Below are 20,369 nucleotides of genomic sequence, written 5' to 3' on the forward strand. Positions count from 1 at the left end.
TTACCTGATAAGGAGGGAAGTATTTTCCTTTAATTTTTGGTCAATGTGATTTGATTTTGCTCAATTTGGTCTATGTGTTTGATTTTGTTAGTAATTTAAGAACAATTTTGGATTAATAAAATCATTGTCCTCAAAAAATAACGTATAAAGTGTAATTTTTTATTTCATCTCACCTATTGTTGTCACTAGCTAAAGCTTGATGGGCAATAAAATTCCCAAATGGACAATTAACTTTCATTTTCAGCACAAAAGAGGAAAGCAAAAGAGAAACACATCAAACAGGAAGCATCCGGAGACTGACCTAAATCACCATAAAAAGAGAGCGCACAGTAGACAAGTCATCTGTTTCATGTCCCACCAACAGGCGCACTCAAATCTTCGTTGATTGGTCTGCCTATGACCTACGCGTGGGACGGTGTTTCTGCAAGCCCATCTCCTTTGGATCATTAAAAAAAACAAAAACACGATAAAAATCTCACAGTGAAAAAGGAAAAAAGTAAGAAAAAAAAAAAAGTACTGGAAAAGATATTTATATATATATATATATATATATATATATATATATACTCGTGCAGTGCACAACTATAGAGGCTTTCCGACAAGCTTCAACCCACAGCTGAATTTTCCATTAGATTATTATTCTTCCTTCTTTGTCCTCTTTTACTTTGTAGTAGCAGCTTCACAAAGTTTGCTTCTCTAGCAGGAGCAACAACAGTATCGTCTCGATTGATGAACTGAGTCTTGGACGGATCGTCAATTGGAGCCACAGATTTCAAGCTATCCATTTGACTTTGGAGCTAAAGAGCCAAAGGTAAGGGGAAAAGAAAACAAACAAACCCATCTCAGCTTTTCTTTATTATATTGTCAAGATACTTTTTATTTTATTTTTATCGCAATTGGTTAATTCTATGTGGCTTTTTGAAGGTTTCAAAGGTGGAATTTTAAAGGGTTTGATTTTAGAATCCTGTGGCACGATCTGGGTCACTGTGCTTTCTTTTCCTGTTTCACTCCCTTGGATTCCGGTGGTGGTGTTTTTCCGTAGAAAAGTAGGTATCTTTATTGGGCTCTGTAAATATCTTGCATTATTGTTAAAGTGCTTGCTTGTTTTTAAGTTTTGGGGTTGTGGGTTTTGGAGAAGCTCACTAGTGAAGTGTTTATTTGGGGGTTTTGAGAATATTACTCATCCTCATCTCAGCTCAATCTTGGTTTTGTTTTTGTGGGTTTGGTTCTCAGTTCTGGGTTTTGTCTGTTTTTGGTTGATTTCTTGGTTACGACGTAGTTTCATCGATAATTGTGTGTTAGTACACCAGTTCTTCTGAGTTAGCTTTGCTTAATTTCAAGGTAAGGGTCGCTGTCTGGGCCTTGAACATGTTAACGTGGGTTTTGGTCTCCGATTTACAAGAAATTTGTGTTTACTTCTATATCAGGCCGAAGTTTTGGGTTTCTGTATTCTTCAGTATTTGGTGTTGCTTAATTTTTCGGTTTGGGTTTTGTGGGGTTTTCTGAAAGTTCATTATTGTAATGTTTGGCGTCTGCATTCTAAATTTTGATAATTGGTGTTAGTTTCAGGACATTCTGAGATTTAGATTTGTGGGTCTGGTGGCCCGTATCGTAGAAGGTCACGATTTGGCTTGGACTTGAGGCCTAGGGTTTAGCCAAATTTCTAATTTATGCTTTAGGGTTTTCTATTTTGGAATTGGCTTTTTGTTATAATATATAAATTTGTCCTCAATTTTGCTTAATCCCTGAGCCGGTCTTTCGAATTAACTATCTGAGTCTAAAGTTAAAGCTTTCTACTTAAAATCTTAAATTGGAGTTACTTGAGTTTTTTCAGAAAGATCTTTGTTGTGCTTTTTCAGGTTCCTTTCCTGGGTGTTTTCATGGCTTCCCCTCAATCTGTTGTGTCTCCATTCAAAGGCTCTGTTGTTGCTGAGCCTGAGAAGCAGAAATCCAACTTCTTCATCCGTACCGCTGGGCCTTCATCCAATGGAACTGATGCCAATGGAACTGATGCCAATAGAAAGGAAGCCATGGTTTGTAACTCAGAGAATTCCATTGGTGTTCTTGAGGTTTACGTTCATCAGGCCAGGGACATCCACAACATCTGCATATACCACAAGCAAGATGTTTATGCTAAGCTATGCCTGACAAGTGATCCAGAAAACACAGTCTCCACCAAAACCATTAATGGTGGTGGTAGAAATCCAGTCTTCAATGACAATGTCCAGCTCAATGTCCGGACTGTTGATTCCTCCCTCAAATGCGAGATTTGGATGCTGAGCAGGGTGAAGAATTATCTTGAAGATCAGTTGCTGGGGTTTGCTTTGGTTCCTTTGTCAGAAATCCTCGTCAAGAATGGGAAGTTAGAGAAAGAGTTCTCTCTTTCTTCAACTGATCTGTTTCATTCCCCAGCAGGGTTTGTCCAATTGTCTCTCTCATATGCTGGAGATTCACCAGACGTAATGCCTCTGGCCTCAAATCCTATTGTGCAGGACTCAGAGATAGCCGAGCTTCCTTGTGAATTAGATAAGTTAGAGTTCCCAGATCCGAACATTGACAATGAAGACCAGAGAATGGTTTCAGAGTATATTAAGATCCCATCTTCAGAATTTGAGTCTCACAGCTCTGAGAGCTTGGTCACTGCTGAAACTGAAAATCAGCTTAGCTCAGAAGTGGATGTCCATGCTATAGAAAGCTTCTCGACCACTGCTTTTGAGTCTATCCAGGTTCCAAAGCTTGATTCTCCCCCAAGTAGTGTGTCAACTAATGGTTCTTCATCTCCTTCAGTCCAGGCTAGCTCAGAGTCATGTGATGCTCCATCAGCTTCAGAATCTCCAAACCAGGAACAAATATCGGCCCCAGGAGAGAAAAAAGTGGATAAAGATGGTGAGACTGATTCGTCTAATGGGGTGCCAAGTGATGCATTTGCAAAACCTACTGTCAGTGTCACTGTTCCTGAGCAGCAGGTGGTGCAGCAGGATTTTGTAGACATGTACATGAAAAGCATGCAGCAATTCACCGAGTCTTTGGCAAAAATGAAGCTTCCTTTGGACCTTGAATCACCAACCAGTTCAGGAAATTCGAGCACTGATCAGAAAATGCAGACACCAAAGAACAGCGGTTCCCGTGTGTTTTATGGGAGTAGGGCTTTCTTCTGAACTTTTGTTTCACAGGTTCAGAGGAAGACACAGGTGACTTTAGATTTTTAGATAACTAGTAATGAAATGTAATAATGTTCTATGTATTGTGTTGTTTCCCTTTGTATGTCGAGGTGCTTTAGATGACAGGAAATCTTGACTTGTACCTGTTTAAAGCTTTGTTCTATCACCAACTTGCTATTAGTATATATGAACTACCATGACATCTTTCCCCTTTGTAGCTGCTTTTTTATTTGAACCTTTAATTATTGAGATAATCAAATTCCATTTAACTATTTAGGGCCCATGATGTCTATAATCATGACTCAGATTATGATCCCACATTCACATGGTGATTTACAGCAAAAAGTTTGTAAGGCCAAAACATTGACATGATTTGTTTTGAATCCACCAGATCTACTCTAAAAAAGGCAAAAAAAAATCCACCAGATCTTATCCATCTCCATCAATATGACTTGGACAAATTTAGTTAATCTGCACTTAATTGATAAATCTCTTGTACAAGTTGATATTTTTGTGCCTATTATAATGTAGGTGAAAATTATAGGTTTAATTATGTTAATATCAGGTTAAGTATAATTAGACAACATGGTCTAAGAAAAGCCAAAAACACCATTCTGTCAGTTAATACTTGCTATATAAACTTCAGTAGCAAAAGACGATACTGCAAAGCAAGACTCAAAAGTCTGAACATTGAAGGGGAAAATGACTTTTTATCTAGAAGACATCAATGGGGAAATGACTTTTATTTATCATAAACATTTAGATGCAAAGTTTTTCAGAGTGGCACTTCAATTATTTCATGTGCTCTGAGGTTAATATGCCTCCTACAGATCCATGCAATCTGACCATCATCTCTGTACCTCACTCTCCATAAACCAAACTTCTCTGCTATATCCTTTCCAGTTGAGCATCTCCGGTCCCTTAGGAAATCCAGAACCCATTGTTGTGCTGTTCTTTGATCTTGCTGGATATCTCTTGAGCTTTCTGCAGCCCTACTTCTGTTCCTTCCCTCTGCACGCCCAATTGCTGCAGCCCCGACAGCACCGGCAGCAACTGCTCCTGCTGCTCCATAAAGGAGGGAAGAATCAGCCAGGTGGGCAACTTCCCTGCTTAAATCAGGTATCATTTCGCCCATGCCAGCGGCTAAATGGGCTCCAATCTTGAGAGCAAATGTTAGCAGTTTCATGAACTTTGTGGTGTATGGTGCCAAAGACTTCACGGTCCTGTTATCAACCTGCATCATTTCACACCCTACCTGATCTTCAACAACATGCATTTCTCGTCGGAATTCACATAACATGTGCAGTCGAAGAGCATTCATGCCAGGAATCATGGTGGTGACCAATCTCCTTGAGTAGTTTTCTGTTCTAACAAAGTAGAACATATTCGGTACTTTCCTCTCTTCAATTTGGACATTGTATGTCACAAGGTAATTGACTTTGCGATGAAGCTCAGACAGGAGTCTATGTTCATAATATCTCAGCCCCTGGATCTCCTGTTTCAAGTCTCTGATTTCTTGCTCTATGATCTTCAGTCTCTGCAAAACTGCTTCAACCCCTTTGGCAATTCCACCAAAAGTTGGATCAACTTTGTCAGGCTCGTCACTTGTTGATAAAGCATTCTCTGGTCCATCCGGGTCGTTCTCAGGTGGGATTTGCAGTTCCTGAGCAAGGTTGTATAGGTCATGATATCTCCGGTGCAGTACTTCACGGAAGTCATCATCTGATAGGAGGTCTCGGGCCAAATCAAAACCAGCTCTTAGGATTTGCCTTCCAGAGTCGGAGATTGGATCCCAGGTGTGCTGGTAATCATACATGCTGTCCGCAGGAACAGAAAGCAATGCCTGTTTTAATTGTTGCAATGAAGCAAATTGTGTTTTCCTGTATCTCGGAGGTGTGAGATTTTGCACACATTCTGGTCTTATCACATTTTCAGTCAAGGTGATACCATGGCAGAGGCTATGAATTGCTGGTATTATAAGCTGCTGGATGAACCTAAGGGTTTCTGTCAGGTTCTTGGTAGAGCATGCGAGGACATCAATATAGTAACCCAGCTGTCCTCCCAATTCTACTCTGATATAGATTCCATTTATATTTATGGAAATTAGGTACTTCTCAAGACTGTAAGTCGCTCCATGTTGGTTCTTCAAGGCCATGATTCTGTTATGCAGATGCACCTGGGTTTTCAAACAGATGAAGTTTGATAAGAACATAGACAGAACCAAATATAACTGTGTGGAATGTTCTTCACATTGTAGCCACGGAATTGCTAGCCCCAAGGTACATGAACCCGCACTGCTGTTCTTGATAAACACACGAATGCACATGCATCGGTGCATTATTTGGAACTAGAGTAAAGCTTTGCCTTAACATTTGACTCCAATTCAGTTCTTGGCAATATTGTATACAGTATTAAGCAATTCACATGACTTATGAGGCATATGACAATTTTGGTACTAAAGTTGAGATATTCAAAGCAGATAGCTAGGCTATCTTATCAATTTGTACTTAGGTTACTTTAGGATAATGTCACTCATAAAATCTAAAATAATTGAAAGATGAAAATAAACAAAACTTGAGGAGCAAGTAACAAAGAAGATTGGGGAAACTCTTGCCTGTAATCTAGGAAAGAAGCCTGGTGTGAGGAACATGTGGCTTGAATCATCACATTCAAGATGCCTCCCTGCATAAAGGCACTCAGGTCTGCTTAATTGCCATCTTTGTGGCTTTCCTCTTCCTTCTTCGAGAATTGAGGGGATCAAGAGCAAGGAATTAGGATCTGATGGGTCTTGTTCATAGCATAATTCCAGTTTGAGCATCATTCTCACAAGGTCACTGGCCTCTAAGTTCTCAAATACCTTTGAGCCCATTCCAGGAATCGGACTCTGTAAGCTTCCTCTTAGAATCTTCTCCAAATCCTTCTTGCTGATGAATCCATTATTCTCTGTGGAGCTTTGATTTCTTGCATCCAGTCTTATTAGTTGGCCAAGCACCTCACCACAGAACCATTCACAATCTAAGATTAGAAACCCCAGTTCATCAAAATAAATTACCTCTCCTATGTGATGAAGACAAGTAGCAACAACCCGCCGCCTCATTTCCACCTTCTCTTTGTTGTCATGTCTCGATCGAATTCTTAAGGATGGAACCTTGACTTGGCATAGCTCATTAAACTCCTTCCACTGCATAGCTGGCTTGTTGTAGTTCTCTGATCTCCAATCTGATAATATTTGTGTCAGATCATTGCAAAGCTGATAGATTCTTGGGACTCTTTGAAGAACTGTCTTGCTTGTCTTTAGAAGGTGATGAGTGAGTTTACTCACTGATGCTGATGATCTTGCATCAACTGTGAACACTGTTGGGTAGAAGTCAACGAATCCCTGGAACTTGTCTCGCAATCTCTGAATTGAGTTAACTGCAACCTGCAAGTTTTGTGATGGCTGATTGATTTTGTCGTAGTGCGTGAGTACGACTGTTACATTTGGTAGCATGCATTGCTGCACAGCCCTTCTTGAATTTGAGACTATGAACCTGAGCCAATACTGAAGGTCCTCTTCTATCTCCATTGGGTTCTTTGGTTCTCTGTTGTTTGGTTTCCTAAATAAACTGGATATGATGACAAAGAATGATGCACTACCATGCCCTGGGAACATGAGATCATGGAGAGAATAGAATTCATGCTGACCAGCAAGATTCCATATTGAAATCTTTGTGTCCTCATCTTTGAAAGTTTTAATCTTCATTCCAACTGTTCTAACAGCTTGCTCAACTGGGTTCACTAGAGATCTTACCTGGTCCACATAGGGAATCTTTGAAGAAGAGAAACTCTGCAATATGGAGTTGCACAATGTAGACTTACCTGCAACTCGAAATCCGAAAACATTTTAGGAGACAACATGTGCTTCAAGACAATCAAAATTTACAAACAAAAGTTAGATACTTTAACTTCAGAGTTACCTGCATATTCTTGTCCACAGAAAAATGCTCTACAACTCTTGGGTACTGTAAGTGGCATGTCCTTAAGCAAATCCATTTCTGGTTCAGGCCTCCCATTCTGGCCTAATCTTTGATAAATCCCGTCGGTCTTTCCTGAGTTTTGCAGTGGTGTTCTTGCAAGATCAATATTTTCAATCCAAGGATTTACCTGTAATGTTTCCATGATTGCCTGCAGGACCAACTCTCCTTGAACACCCTTGCAGCCCTGCAAAGATAAGTGTCTCAAGGCAGCATTCTTCTCCAAACTTTTGAAGAGTTTAACAAAGTCATCTGATCTTAAACTCTCATCATCATATATCCCTAACCGAGTCAAACTTTCGTTGGTCGTCAGCATCAGTAAAATGGCTGCAAGTCCCTCCCTTCCAATCTTGGTTCTTCCACCTCCAAATGTGACAGATTTTAAAGTAATGTTTGCTTGATACTGCAGGGCAGAGAACCTGCTCAGAGGACAGAGTAAATGTTCAACTCCTATACCTCCGAACGCATTTCCATCTAAATACAAGCTCTCCAAACTCTGATTCTTGAAGAGTCCAGCTGCTACATACACAACTCCTTTATCTTTCAGGCAAGTTTTGGACAAGTTTACCTCTTTGAGGCTGTGATTCTGTTCCAAAACCCATCGAAACTCCTTAGCCCATCTTGATTTCAGCCGGACACCAGTCATGTCGAGTGACTTGACAGTTGAGTTCCACCCGAGAGCACAGGAAACCCGGCAAGCGCCTGAACGGTCGAGCCTGTAAATTCGAAGTGTGCTATTATCAGGTAGAAACTCAACCACCTTAGAACTTCTTTCTCCATTTTCTCCACTCCAAACATGGACTTCCATAGTCCTATTCCTTGCTAACACTGCAGAAATAAGTGGAGTTGCAGTGATCGAATACGAGTCAAATATTGTCAACAGCTTCAGTGTTGAGTTCACTTCAATCATCTTGGAGAGCTCTTCTGCGCCTTTTGACCCAATGGAGTCTTCCCATATCTGTAGCTCCTCCAAGCTCTCATTCACCTTAAGAGCAGAAGCAAGAAATCCAGCTCCAGCAGACCCAATAGCCGATTCAGAAAACATTATCTCTTTGATCACTCTATTTCTCTTCAGAATCTCAGACAACTCTGACAGGCGTTGTTTGTCAAATCTGTTTCTCTTGAACACAACTTGCTTGATGTTTGAACAACTCTCAAGCAACACAGTAAGATTGCGAAGTTGTTGTAGTTCCCATTCAATCTGGTGGAACTCCAAGTTTCTGAGAAGCAGCTGGTTGGTTTTGGCTGTTCCCAAAACTGTGAGGAACTGTGAAAAGTAAGAGAGGCTGTCTTTTGAAATGTTTATGTTGATGGAGCTTTCTGTTTCCTGGTAGCAGCCAGAAGTGGGCTGAGAAAGGTAGAAGGAGATGTTGTGTAGGTTGAGGCTTTCTGATTTGATGGCTTCCAGAGCCCATTGGAGATCTTTGAGATCCTGGTTTGTTGCCATTGCTAGAGCCTGTAACTCTTTTGACCTTTAGAAACTATATAACAAGAAAGTAGCCATATCTTCTGGATCAAAACAGCATCAGTGGCATTTTTGAAAAGTTAAGCATACTCTTGATTTTGACAACTGTTGTGCAATATAATAAACTCTTAATGGTTAAAAAGATTGCCTAACCGCGTATTCTTTTTGGGTGTAATGGTCCAACTTGTGACTTTTTCTGTCTGATTGGCAATGTAATGCATGACAGGAAGAATTCATTGAGCCTTTTACGGTGAGGGCATTTTATGATTCGTATTCTCTACTTCCATCTCAAGTTATGTATGCCTTTAAGGGATCCCTTTTTGTATTTTTGTATTTATTTTATATAACCGATATTGAGGAAAATTGAACTTAACACCTCGAATGTTGGGATAAATACTCTTAACCACATGAGTTACGAGCCTCTTGTTATCTTTAAGCGGCCTTGTTCCAGAGGTATGAACATAACCTCTCTATCATTCATTGTTTTGTATCGGCTCTGTCTGTGCATAGTAGTGCACCAGAGTCTTCCACATTACACGACACGTGGCCGTATACACACCTCACGATTGTTCTGCAGAGGTCAAGAGGCTTAGAACAGATGAGAAAAGAGGTTTGAGGGGTGCAATGGGATTGTCCACTTTATTGACATTTTCGGCTGCGAGCAGGACATCTTTTCTCTTGTTTTCCCATTGAAAAAAACAAAGGAATCCTATAAAGCGGAAGAAAAAGGTAACTGAGTGTTGGGACAAATTAGCTCTCCTTAATAGGATCTCAATCATTGATTCATTGAGACTCTACAGTTTAGCTTGAATTTAGGCACCAGGCCGTGTCTCAATGCCACATGCAAATTTTAGGGTAAATTATTGAAATGGTCCTCAAACTTATATTCGATTTATATTTTGATCTTTCAATTAAATTATTCATTCAAATGGTTCATCAACTCTATATTATTCGCTCAATTGGTCATACCGTTACATTCTGTCAATATTTCCGTTAAATAAGAGGGCAAATTGGTCATTATTTACCCTAAAATTAGGTTAAATTTAATAGAAAATTAAACAGAAGGACCACTAGAGTGAATAATATAAAGTTGATGGACCATTTGAATGAATAATTTAGTTGAGGGACCAAAATGTAAATAAGGTATAAATTTGAGAACCATTTGAGTAATTAACCCCAAATTTTAAGTTATTTACATTTTCCACAGCATTTAACCTAAAATAGAAAACTAAACAGCAGTGAGAAGAAAGAGGGGGAATGATAAATTAACCTACCCAAGAACCCCAGTAAAATCCTCATCCCTTACACATTGACACACTTCGAAAAATACCCTATCATTTACAAACCTGCATGGAATCATTACACTTAACATCTTAAATGTGTTTTTGTGATGCTAATGGAGGAAGAGAGAGAAAATTCTTAATGCACCCCTTAGCGGTTGAGCTAATTGGAAAAAAATAAAAAATAAATAAAAAATCACAAACAGGAGTAATATCTGACGCTTCACACAACTTTACTTAAAAACAATGAATCAAAATGTTCAGTAACTTATTAGACGGGGATCCCAGTTGGGCATCCCTCTATTGTTTCACACTAGTAAATCAGAAACCTGACATAAAATCTGAGAGAAAAGCAAATCCCAGAAGAAACATAAGAACCAGCAACTTTGCCAGGCTTACAGAAATGAAATGAAAAAAAAAAAAAAATCAATGTTCTATCTCTTTCAACAGACTAATGCTGGCTGGTCTCGCTGGAGATGCAAGGTACATTAATTGAAACCGTCTTCCTGAGTATATATCCGCAATCTGATTTTACACCTCAATCAAACTTTGAGAAAGGAACCTAAGCTTTCAAGGAAAAAAGCAAATCCCAAACCTTTGACACAAAATTCCATGAAATTGCTCTCTGATATGTATACTTCAAATCAAGGAACCCCGTTAGAACTATATGATCAGTTTCCTTATAAGCTGAAAATCTTACTAAGAGAGACGTATACTATTCACAATCCTTCAGTGTTTGACTGGTTTCACTTCACCTACCATCACCTCTTGATACCCAACAAATCACCTAAGCAGCAATTCCTGAAGTACATATTTATCAAATTTTAAAAAAATACTAGAAAAAACTGAATTCCATGAGTTAACATTTAACTATCAGCATATAATTAATTTCACAAGTAAACATAAATGTTCAAACTTGTTTATATGTGTAAACAAAACAATTTTAGCCAACTTCAATGTGCATGATTACAAGTTACTGGGAGGGTGCTGGAAGGGTTAAACATCATCCAAATCGACTTTTAAAATTGTGCGTTTGGGTGCTGGAAGGGTTAGACATCTACCAGCACCTCATATGCAAAATTATACGAGTGACTCAAAATAAGCTTCAGAGTTCTTTTTGAACCATAACTAAGAACAGTTATCTCTTACAGACATAAATATGCACATAATGTATACCATGTATTCCATATCATTGGTATGATTGTAGCGAAGGGGGTGGTACAATTATTCCATGTTGGGTTTAAACATTCATAACGTTCAAATATGAATCATTCTCAATGTATAAAGATATATCTTCAAATCAATAATAGAAGTAACTGTGCAAACAGTAAGCAATCAAATCTTTCATATTCCAGAAAAAATAGTTGTTCATTTGGAATTAACCAGTTCTCTACAAAATTCAGTTGTAAGGTGATAGTTACCTCTATTTGGTTGTCTACTGGTAACATTGTAACTTCCAATATAGCCCCCAGAACTTTTGGCGCTGATGTCTGCAGGTAAATCACCCAGGCCGTAACCAAATGTGCTAGAACCATCTAGTTCAGGACTGGTAGAGCGCCAAGTTGAGTCACCATAAACTGAATCACTATGGTACAAGTCCCCATAAGACCCCTCATAACCAACAGTTGATGTGGGAAATGATGATGTTGGGGCAACCCCAGTACCACTGTTTCTTCCGTATCCTCCTCCTCCCAACCCAAAGCTGCTTTCTCCACTACCATAACCACCGGCACTAGTATATCCAGAAGCACTGCCTCTACTTTGAGTTGAAAAAGAATTGGGGCCCCAATTTGAATCATTATTTCCTATAGCAACTCCAAAGCCCCCATTTTCAGAACTCAAGTAACCCCCAGTACTGGCAGGGTTTATGTTATTGTTGATGCCACTGTTTGCCCAGACATTCCGATTAGTTGAGCTTACTACAGAACTGCTCCTTCCATTACCCGCATTATATCCAATAGGGGTAGCATACCTGTTTGAATTGGCATTATAATAGGGGCTCAACATCCGTGCATATCCTAGACTATTGCCAAAGTTGGAATTCCCGCCATAGTTTGGGCTCAATCCTGGCTCTAAATTCATACCCAGTCCATATCCAGTAGTGCCAAATGGAGACAACCCGCTACGACCACTAGAAAGTGGATTGAACCTTGTATCCATACTGATGCCAAAACCTCCAATTGGGCTCATATTATAACCCTGAGCATAACCGTTAAGCAAACCACTGGTCCTACCTGGACTATAGTTGTATCCTATCAGAGGGCTCCGGGTGGGCCCTGGAGATAGCTCCTTAGGGACTGCCCTCTTGACCTCAACCATCTTACCATTGAGTTCATGAAATGTTTTATGCAGAACTCTGTCAACTGCCTCCTCCGAGTCATAAGTGATGAATCCGAAGCCTCTCGGCCTTTGGGTGTTGTGATCATACATTACTACAACATCAGTGACTGTACCAAATTGATCAAAGTACTTCTTAAAGTCACTCTCAGTGACTGTGGATGCTAAACCTCCAACAAAAATCTTTCTCGTGCGTCCAGGACCAGGGGAACCATGAGCAACCCCAGTTCTGTTTAAAATGTTCTGATCCTCCTTAGGAACAGCCTTCTTTGCTTCCACCTAAGATTGAAAACAGAAAACTGAGTAAAACTATTGGTGCCATCTTGAATTCGTGTAGCCGTAAGTGTACACTTTCCTTCAATGCAGATTCCAAATAACTAAATTGCATTTTGAATTGATTGATTCAAATCTAGAGAGAGATAGAGAGAATGCATGAATGTTTTTTTTTCCTTTAATTGTAGATGTGAAATCAAAGTCATGTTTGAAATACGATCCTTTTTAAAAATGGAAGGTTATACGACATATTTCAGTATTGCAACTAAGATCCTATAACGAAATGGAAAAATACCAACCAAGTCCGTGATGCAAAAAGATAGTTGTGATACTCACTGTGCGGCAATCGATCATGTGCTTATCCATAATGACTCTTTCTGCAACTGCAGGATCCGCAAAGACAACGAAACCAAAGCCACGAGCACGACCGGTTGCACGATCCCTCATGATCACAGCCTCCACCACCTCTCCATATTTCCTGAAATATTCTTTGAGCCGTTCCTCATCTGTGTCCCAGGAAATCCCGCCAATGAAGAGCTTGCCAAGATCTGGTTCCATCCTTTTCTGTAACAAACAATGATAAATTCAATAACCCAATTCAATTCAACTGAAAACAACACTTGCAAAAGATATACAATTCAATATAAGTTGAAAATCCAGCAAAGAAATTTCATAATTCAATTGGAAAGCCTAAAGCTTTATCATTGGAGCCAATCCTGTACTGTCAAATTACATGGATGGTCCACAATCATATACTTTGACAAACTTCAAAAGACTCGATATTGAATAGAAAATGCGAAACAAAGAGATCCAAATGTGGATAAAAGCAAGCAAAAACGAAAAGCCATTACCTTGTCTAAAATTCAGACAGCACCCAGATAGTGCTCTGATTGAAACAACAATTAGGAAACGTCAAATTCAATCTTGGAACATCAGATCCTTCATGAACCAATCAGAACAACAAAACGAATTTCCTAACAACCCCAACAAATGAAAATTGAGCAGAGCTCTCGTGGATCAGAGACCCATGGAAGAATAATTCAAAAGAAGATCAACAAAAATAAAAATCAAAAGGATGAAAAGTTTACCATTCGAGGAGGACCCAGATGAGAAAATGATAGAAACTAAGATCTGACCAGTGGAATATATGTAATGAAAACAGAGGATGTGGTGGTCATCCTCTCTACACACAGGCTTTATTTCTCTCTTTTCTATTCTATCTTTCGTGGCTATTCCACTTCCTCCCTTATATATTTAAATATAAAAAAAGAAATAGAATTTGAAGCTCAGATAGATAGGCAAGGGACAATTTTTATAAATAGACTGACAATCCACTGGTCTAAGAATATTTGGAGGAGCCAAGGAGAGATGACAGCGGATGTTTCTTTTGCTAGAAGAAATAAAAAAGGGTTTTCATTTTTGTTCTTTTAATATTTGGACAATTTTTACCACACCTTTAATACAAAGCAATTCAAATACCGTTAGTTCTTAATTTAGTGGTATTTTTCTTCTTAATATTAACGTACATCCCGATTGTAAATCTCTAAATCTCCATTCATCCCGATTTCGAATCCCTAAATCTCCATTCATGAAAAAGAAAAAAAGCAGTTAAAATGCAACTGCTTAATAGTTGAATTTGGATTGCAAGTTAGCACAAACACTAACATTAGACCTTTGCACCTTTTAGTCTTTGAAACATGCTGTTCGTTTTTTAGCATAAAATGTCTACAATAGTTGTTTGACAAAATTGCCCATGTGAAAGGTTTTCAACGGATCTTTAATGACCAAATTAAGTAAATTATGCACATACCTTTTATGATTCAGTAATATTGGATCCAAATTGGATATTAACTTATGACAATTTCTTATTTATTATGAATAAATAAGATCTCTATGGTTTCCAGACATGAACAAATAAAACATCATCACATTAGTTGGAATATGAAAAATATGTGCTTCAAGTGTTTTTTAAAATTTAACGAGTTTTCAGAACAAATTTACATTTCCAAAAATTACGGTGTGATCGTAAGTCAAATGTTGACAATAACCAAAAAAAATATTAGAATTACCAACATGTGTATGAACCTTACTTGTCAAAGCGCCAACGCTACCATGATAACAAAATAATGGAAAATATGCTTGTACATTTTCAATTTTGTAAAGCAAAATTGTTCCTTTCGCATTGTAGCTTGCAGACTTGAAGTGAAAACGAAAAATCAGTAGGTATTTTTTACTTCAAGTTGAAGCCAATTTGTTTTTACCATTATGAACCCAACAAAATATAGAGGTTGCAATTTGCCTATGCACTTGAGAGTTGAAAACTGTAAATGCTGAATGGTAGCTTCCCTTCAGGAGCTGCTCTTGTAAGACTTGCAAGCATGAATGTTGAGGTTGAAATTTGTTCCTTTTTTCATCATTTATCTTACTCTCATCATTTCTCCCAAACTGGGCAAACTGTGTAGTAGCTAGAGCCCTGGATTTTTTAACATTCTGGGTCTCAAATTCTGTTCCAAACAGTTGCATGAAAAAGCAAAATTAGAGCAAAGATTCTTCATAAATTGTCATTTTCAAGTTGCAGATTAACTGAAGTATGGAAATGTCACCCCTTGTGGCCCATTTTGTTCTTGTGTGAGTTAATTGTGGAGCATTAGGACCACATGCAATTACATTGTTGTGCTTTGTGATTCTCATAGAAGAAAAATCTATAGGTGGAGAGAGAGAGAGAGAGAGAGAGAGAGAGAGAGAGAGAGAGAGAGAGAGACAGAGCATATCCTAATTTATGCATGGATGATGGACTGGAAGAAAGGATAAGAGTCGGCGTGACCACACAGAAGATCAGCCTCACGATCAAAAACAGAAAATCCGTTTGCTATTGAAAAGTTGAAAACCCATAAGATTAGATACAAACAGAAAGGTGGCATTTGCATATAGAGACGGGACAGCAGGTTGACCATCTGTTCAACCAGATTGAGTTAAATAGAGACCACAAAAGAAAATAAAGTTAAATGTAACAAAATTTGTTTATGTGTAACATGTAACAAAATTAAATCTCGGCTAACTTCAAGGGATTAAAAGCAATTACTCTTGCAGCCGGAGTCCTGCACTCGAATTCCCCCTCTTTCAATATCACTTATATCGGTAAAACATTGGCCAACTTGATCAATATATATCAACTTCAAAAGTTGTACGTTTGGAACACTAAGAGGAATTTTGAGGCTCCCTACCATTTTCACAAAGCAAATATATAGAGGAATGTAATTGTCAATGATATGTAAAAAATAAAAGGAGCTGTTATTGGTACGAAAAAAAGAAGTCATTTTGAGCTATTTATTTATTTATTTTTGTAAAAACAACTAAAATACTATTGGACTTACCCAAATAATTAATAAATTTCAATTTTGAAGTGAAATAAAGAATTCAATTTCGACTTTTCCAACATAGTCAAGTAGAAAGCAATCTGTTTTGGAAATTTCCCTATGTTTGTTTCTTTCACAAAAGATATTCTCCAAACATTGTTCACCAAATTATATATAATTTAACTATAAGAAAAAAAATATATATATATTTTATTTGAACAACTCTGTTGGAATGGTTAGACTGATAGTATACGCATAAGATTAAATATTAACAGATATGTTTCACCTAATTTGGTTTGGGAAAAGAATTAGTTTGGGGAAATAAATATACCTATAAAATAAAAACCAGTGGTTTCGTAGAAAATAAATAAATAATTGATGTCTCATATAGATTTGCATCTACCTCAGTCCATTGGATTCAAATTGGCAATTTTGTTATGGTGTATCCAATCAATTGAAATTATAACAAGTGCCGAAAGCTTTTGATTCACCATTTTAGGATTGAAGGTTAGATATTAATTTTTATGATGTGTTATAAAATAGATACCTTTACGTTAAATCACCGGTATATCAAACGTACACAATAATTTTTCATCCACGTAGAAGCTGCTTTCGAGTGGTTGCATAATGGCAAAGAACATTATTGCATGTGTACTTAAAGAGGAAGAGCAGGTAATTAAATACAATTTAGAAGTTAACATAATACAATTTAGGGTATCAATTCAGGAACATGATCATTGTGGAGTGTTGTTTTTGAGGGAGGAATAGTGAAGGATAAGGCAGAAGTGGGAAGATGATTTCACATGAAAGGTTGGATGTAGGACCCACTGGTATTTGGCTAGTGGGCCAATAAATTAACTGATGATGAGTTGCCTAAGTGCCTGCCTGATCCAAGCTGGAGGCGTCAAATCATGTTATTAATAAAATGTGTTTTTAAAGAAAAAGAAAATCTAATAATGACATATGATATTTAAGGCAAATATAGCTGTACACTCAGAATAATATGTCTAAACTAGGAGGTAGAAGATTAAAATTAAAATTACTATTAAATGGACTGACCTTTAATATTAAAAACATTTGTAATTTAAAAAAACAAAATTTAAAAATAGGAAAATAAAATTATAGTAAATTTATCTTTTTCCTTGAAACTCATTTGTTCTTACCTACAACCCATCATGTTATTTTTCTATAAATAAAATTTTGAATTTTATAAGAAAAACCCGATGACTAGGATCCACCTAAGTCAATTACCTAATTAAGCTACAAGTTTAATTTATTATATTTTTTAGATTCTAAAAATACACCTCCTTACAGTTTACTTTTCCTCAATTAATTGTGTTGATTTATTATTATACTATTGACTTTATTTTTCAATTAATTTGGTGTAATTTAATGTTTAATTTTTTTTCAAATTTGTGACATTTAATGTTCTTATTTATTTATTTATTTTACAACCATTTTAGTTTCTTTGTGTTCTTTTGGAGTGAGAAATTTTTTTTTTTTGTAATATATATAGATATATATATATATATATTTTTGGTAAATACAATATTTTCAAATTTGTTCTTATTTATTTATTTATTTTACAACCATTTTAGTTTCTTTGTGTTCTTTTGGAGTGAGACATTTTTTTTTTTGTAATATATATAGATATATATATTTTTGGTAAATACAATATTTTCAAATTTTTTTGGTAAATACAATACAATAAATTTTTTTTTGGGTAAATACAATATATTTCAATTTTTTTTGGTAAATACAATATATTCAATTTTATTTTCTTTTGGCGTGTCATTTAATGTTCTTATTTGTTTCTTTTACAACCAATTTAGTTTCTCTGTGTTCTTTGGCGTGAGATTTTTATTTATTTACAATATATTCAATTTTCATTCCATCAATTGTTACCAATCCTCTTTAATTAAAATTTCGTTTATAGATTAATGTACGCTTTCTTTAGATTCAAAATTATTATGTACCTATTTTAAATTGTATTTTTAAATAAATTAAATCATTATACTTAAAAATATAGGTAAATTAATATGCATAGTCTTAGCGAAGAACATAAAGAATTATAAGTAAATAATTTACTTATATATCTAGGTAAATTAGGACCTGAAATATATAGGTGCATATAGGTAAATAGTTTACCTATATATTTTTACCTATCTAATATAAGGTAAATGTACCTATCTTTTTTTTCCTTTTCTTTTTAAGTTTAAGAAATATGTACCTATTTTTTCTACATAAATATGTCCTTATCAAATTACCTATCATGTATTAGACATGCCCCTTTTTTATTATTAGGCATGTAACACCACAAGTTTCCAACAAACAAGTACCCGATCAATACCTTTTTGGGAAAATAATTTATATTAGGTAGATATTACCATTGTTTGTTTCGCTATAATATTTTTATATGTATTAGGTTATTTATGTATATTGGTATGTGTCCATTAATTTATTTTTGATTAAAACGTTTTTTACGCTCAAATCTTGGAGAACTGCCATTAAGTATTTAAACCCAGAAAAAACAGGTTCAAAAAATAAGTGCCCAAGAATAGGTTCCGAAATTCAAAACAATTAAATATAATGCTCAAAATAAGGGATTTGACAAGAAAGGTAGATGGCATAGTCTGTAATTATTTTATAATGCTAGGATAATTATGAACCTATATTCAAATTTGGGTTTTTCATAGAAGTTGAAAAATAGGTGAGTTTATGTCTAGAATATAAGAATTACAAGGGCCTATTTTGGGCTGTCCCGAAGATAATTTCTGGATGCTGATATGTTGACAATGTTAAGTGACCAAATACAACCTAGAAAGCAAAGAAATGTCCCAGCATCATAATATGGCTTGTTAGTCAAGATCATAGATGAGGAAGCCTCACGCCAATGACTTGGGCTGCCTTTATATATGATATATGATATATCAATTGTAATTGGGACTTTTCTTCAAGCTTCTGCCATGTCCCTTTCAGTACATTGTCTTCAATAAAAAAGAAGTAACAATTAAAAAGTTATATAATAAAAAAGGGTTTTTTTCATGATTCGATATAGAAAATTAATTCGTAATAAAATGAGATGTAAGATTTACATTTATATTGAATTACCAATATTTCAATTGTAAATTATCGTTGTATTCTTCGATATAGAACTCGAATATTATGACTTATAAGTATTGTATCGAGCCACATACACCAATAGCTTTTGCTTCGGAAACTACTTAATCAAATCTTGCCCCAAGTTGAAGTTTCTCATGGCATATGCTGTTTTCAGTATTGAGGATGGACTCCCATACAATATGCGAGGGGTGAAATTTGATTGCTGAGCCACTTGCGTTCTATGTTTCCGTCTTCTTGTTGATGCACATATTTAACCAGCTTTTGAATGACTGCTATTTATTGGTTGGTCTGATCTTAAATGGATGGCGACTCTCCAACTTCAGAAAAATATTATCCTAAATAAATACATTGATTGATGGTGGGCCAAAATAAGCCTTATGAAAATGCTATTTTACTTATGCAACCTTGGCCACATGTAGCATGGCCCAAAAACCACCATTCACAAAAGTGGCATTCCCTAGTCCCGTGTAAGCTCAAAGCTATGAGTAGACAAGCTTAATGCAGCAACTTAGGTGGTTGTTAGCAACTAATCACTTTGCACTTTAGATTCTTCATTTTGCAGAATTGGTATTTAACAATGATGTTAAGCCTCCTCGATTGAATTTTATTTTATTTATTTTCTAAAGGAATTTCAAACTTGAAACATTTTTTAACATTGAAAAGAGAAGTACCACTAAACTAATAGGTAGTCGGTGTATTTGACAGAAAATTTGGAAGCTTTACTCTCTTATTAATAATTGTGTGTGGATTTCCAAACTTTTGGTCCAAGCCCACAAGTGGAAGGGCCCATTTATTTTTCCTCAAAAGGGGTTGTCCATCTCTCTTCATTCACTCTCATTTTTTGTCTCATTTTATGTAAATTGCGACTCTCTTAATTCATATAGTGGAAACACAAAAGCTATCGACCGCGGATGTAATCACGTTATGTCGTGCTTGTGTGATATGAGGGTTTCACCCTCCTTGATCAAGTTTTAGCATTAACAATTAACCTTTTCTTCTTTTTTCTTTTTTCTTTTTTCTTTGCAGCTATATACACATAATATAATTAGGTAGTAAGCACTTCTGAATATGAATATGGATCAACTATGGTCTGCTTGTATTATACACAGGTAGTCTTCGATTTGCGATATATATGCAAAGATGCATGACCGTGAAATGCAGCTTGACATGCTCATAAGTTTGTTGTGTACCTAATAAATACATTGGCTGCTGCATTTTTTTATCTAGCAGTAGGAAATACACAGATCATTTATACTCAACGGGCTACTTCTTTATGCAGAATGTAGAGAAAAGGCTTGTGTGATCATCTACAATCCGATATCGACGTAAGCGAAAATATGCATACAAAGTAAAACCTTCAA

At 36.4% G+C, this 20,369-nt stretch overlaps 3 protein-coding genes across 7 annotated transcripts; 1 reads left to right on the top strand and 2 right to left on the bottom strand.

The window, feature by feature from the left end:
• Window positions 1-569: 569 nt before the first annotated feature.
• Window positions 570-3,378, top strand: LOC117626419. Of its 3 annotated transcripts, XM_034358098.1 has the most exons (3): window positions 570-811; window positions 925-1,046; window positions 1,860-3,378. In XM_034358098.1, exon 3 carries the CDS (start codon window positions 1,881-1,883, stop codon window positions 3,156-3,158), a length of 1,278 nt encoding a protein of 425 aa, XP_034213989.1. In that variant the 5' UTR covers window positions 570-811; window positions 925-1,046; window positions 1,860-1,880; the 3' UTR covers window positions 3,159-3,378. The 3 variants fall into 3 exon arrangements, with proteins under 3 accessions (XP_034213989.1, XP_034213990.1, XP_034213992.1); XM_034358099.1 differs by lacking the exon at window positions 925-1,046; XM_034358101.1 differs by lacking the exons at window positions 570-811; window positions 925-1,046 and adding an exon at window positions 1,081-1,341.
• A 400-nt stretch (window positions 3,379-3,778) lies between these two features.
• On the bottom strand, window positions 3,779-8,741 carry LOC117626415 (protein TORNADO 1-like). Its single transcript, XM_034358093.1, has 3 exons — window positions 7,118-8,741; window positions 5,776-7,019; window positions 3,779-5,337 (listed from the first exon to the last, which is right to left on the bottom strand). Exons 1-3 carry the CDS (start codon window positions 8,619-8,621, stop codon window positions 3,937-3,939), a joined length of 4,149 nt encoding a protein of 1,382 aa, XP_034213984.1. The 5' UTR covers window positions 8,622-8,741; the 3' UTR covers window positions 3,779-3,936.
• Window positions 8,742-10,128: 1,387 nt separating this feature from the next.
• Window positions 10,129-13,904, bottom strand: LOC117626418 (heterogeneous nuclear ribonucleoprotein 1-like). Of its 3 annotated transcripts, XM_034358096.1 has the most exons (5): window positions 13,618-13,904; window positions 13,381-13,503; window positions 12,866-13,093; window positions 11,341-12,535; window positions 10,129-10,720 (listed from the first exon to the last, which is right to left on the bottom strand). In XM_034358096.1, the coding sequence occupies exons 3-5, from the start codon at window positions 13,085-13,087 to the stop codon at window positions 10,707-10,709; spliced, it is 1,431 nt and encodes a 476-aa protein (XP_034213987.1). In that variant the 5' UTR covers window positions 13,088-13,093; window positions 13,381-13,503; window positions 13,618-13,904; the 3' UTR covers window positions 10,129-10,706. The 3 variants fall into 3 exon arrangements, with proteins under 3 accessions (XP_034213987.1, XP_034213986.1, XP_034213988.1); XM_034358095.1 differs by lacking the exon at window positions 13,381-13,503; XM_034358097.1 differs by lacking the exon at window positions 13,618-13,904 and having other exon boundaries at window positions 12,866-13,095; window positions 13,381-13,393.
• Between the last annotated feature and the right edge of the window lie 6,465 nt (window positions 13,905-20,369).

Source organism: Prunus dulcis, chromosome 4 (assembly GCF_902201215.1).
Source record: "Prunus dulcis chromosome 4, ALMONDv2, whole genome shotgun sequence".
In the NCBI taxonomy this organism is placed as follows: domain Eukaryota; kingdom Viridiplantae; phylum Streptophyta; class Magnoliopsida; order Rosales; family Rosaceae; genus Prunus; species Prunus dulcis.

Bases quoted from the DNA above. Each gene is read 5' to 3' on its own strand.
- LOC117626415 (XM_034358093.1), bottom strand. From the start codon at position 8,621: ATGGCAACAAACCAGGATCTCAAAGATCTCCAATGGGCTCTGGAAGCC. The intron at 7,020-7,117 runs GTAACTCTGAAG...TTCGAGTTGCAG, and splicing joins CTGTGGACAAGAATATGCAG to GTAAGTCTACATTGTGCAAC. The intron at 5,338-5,775 runs GCAAGAGTTTCC...TTGAAAACCCAG, and splicing joins GCTTCTTTCCTAGATTACAG to GTGCATCTGCATAACAGAAT.
- LOC117626419 (XM_034358098.1), top strand. From the start codon at position 1,881: ATGGCTTCCCCTCAATCTGTTGTGTCTCCATTCAAAGGCTCTGTTGTT.
- LOC117626418 (XM_034358095.1), bottom strand. The intron at 12,536-12,865 runs GTGAGTATCACA...TTTCAATCTTAG, and splicing joins ACATGATCGATTGCCGCACA to GTGGAAGCAAAGAAGGCTGT.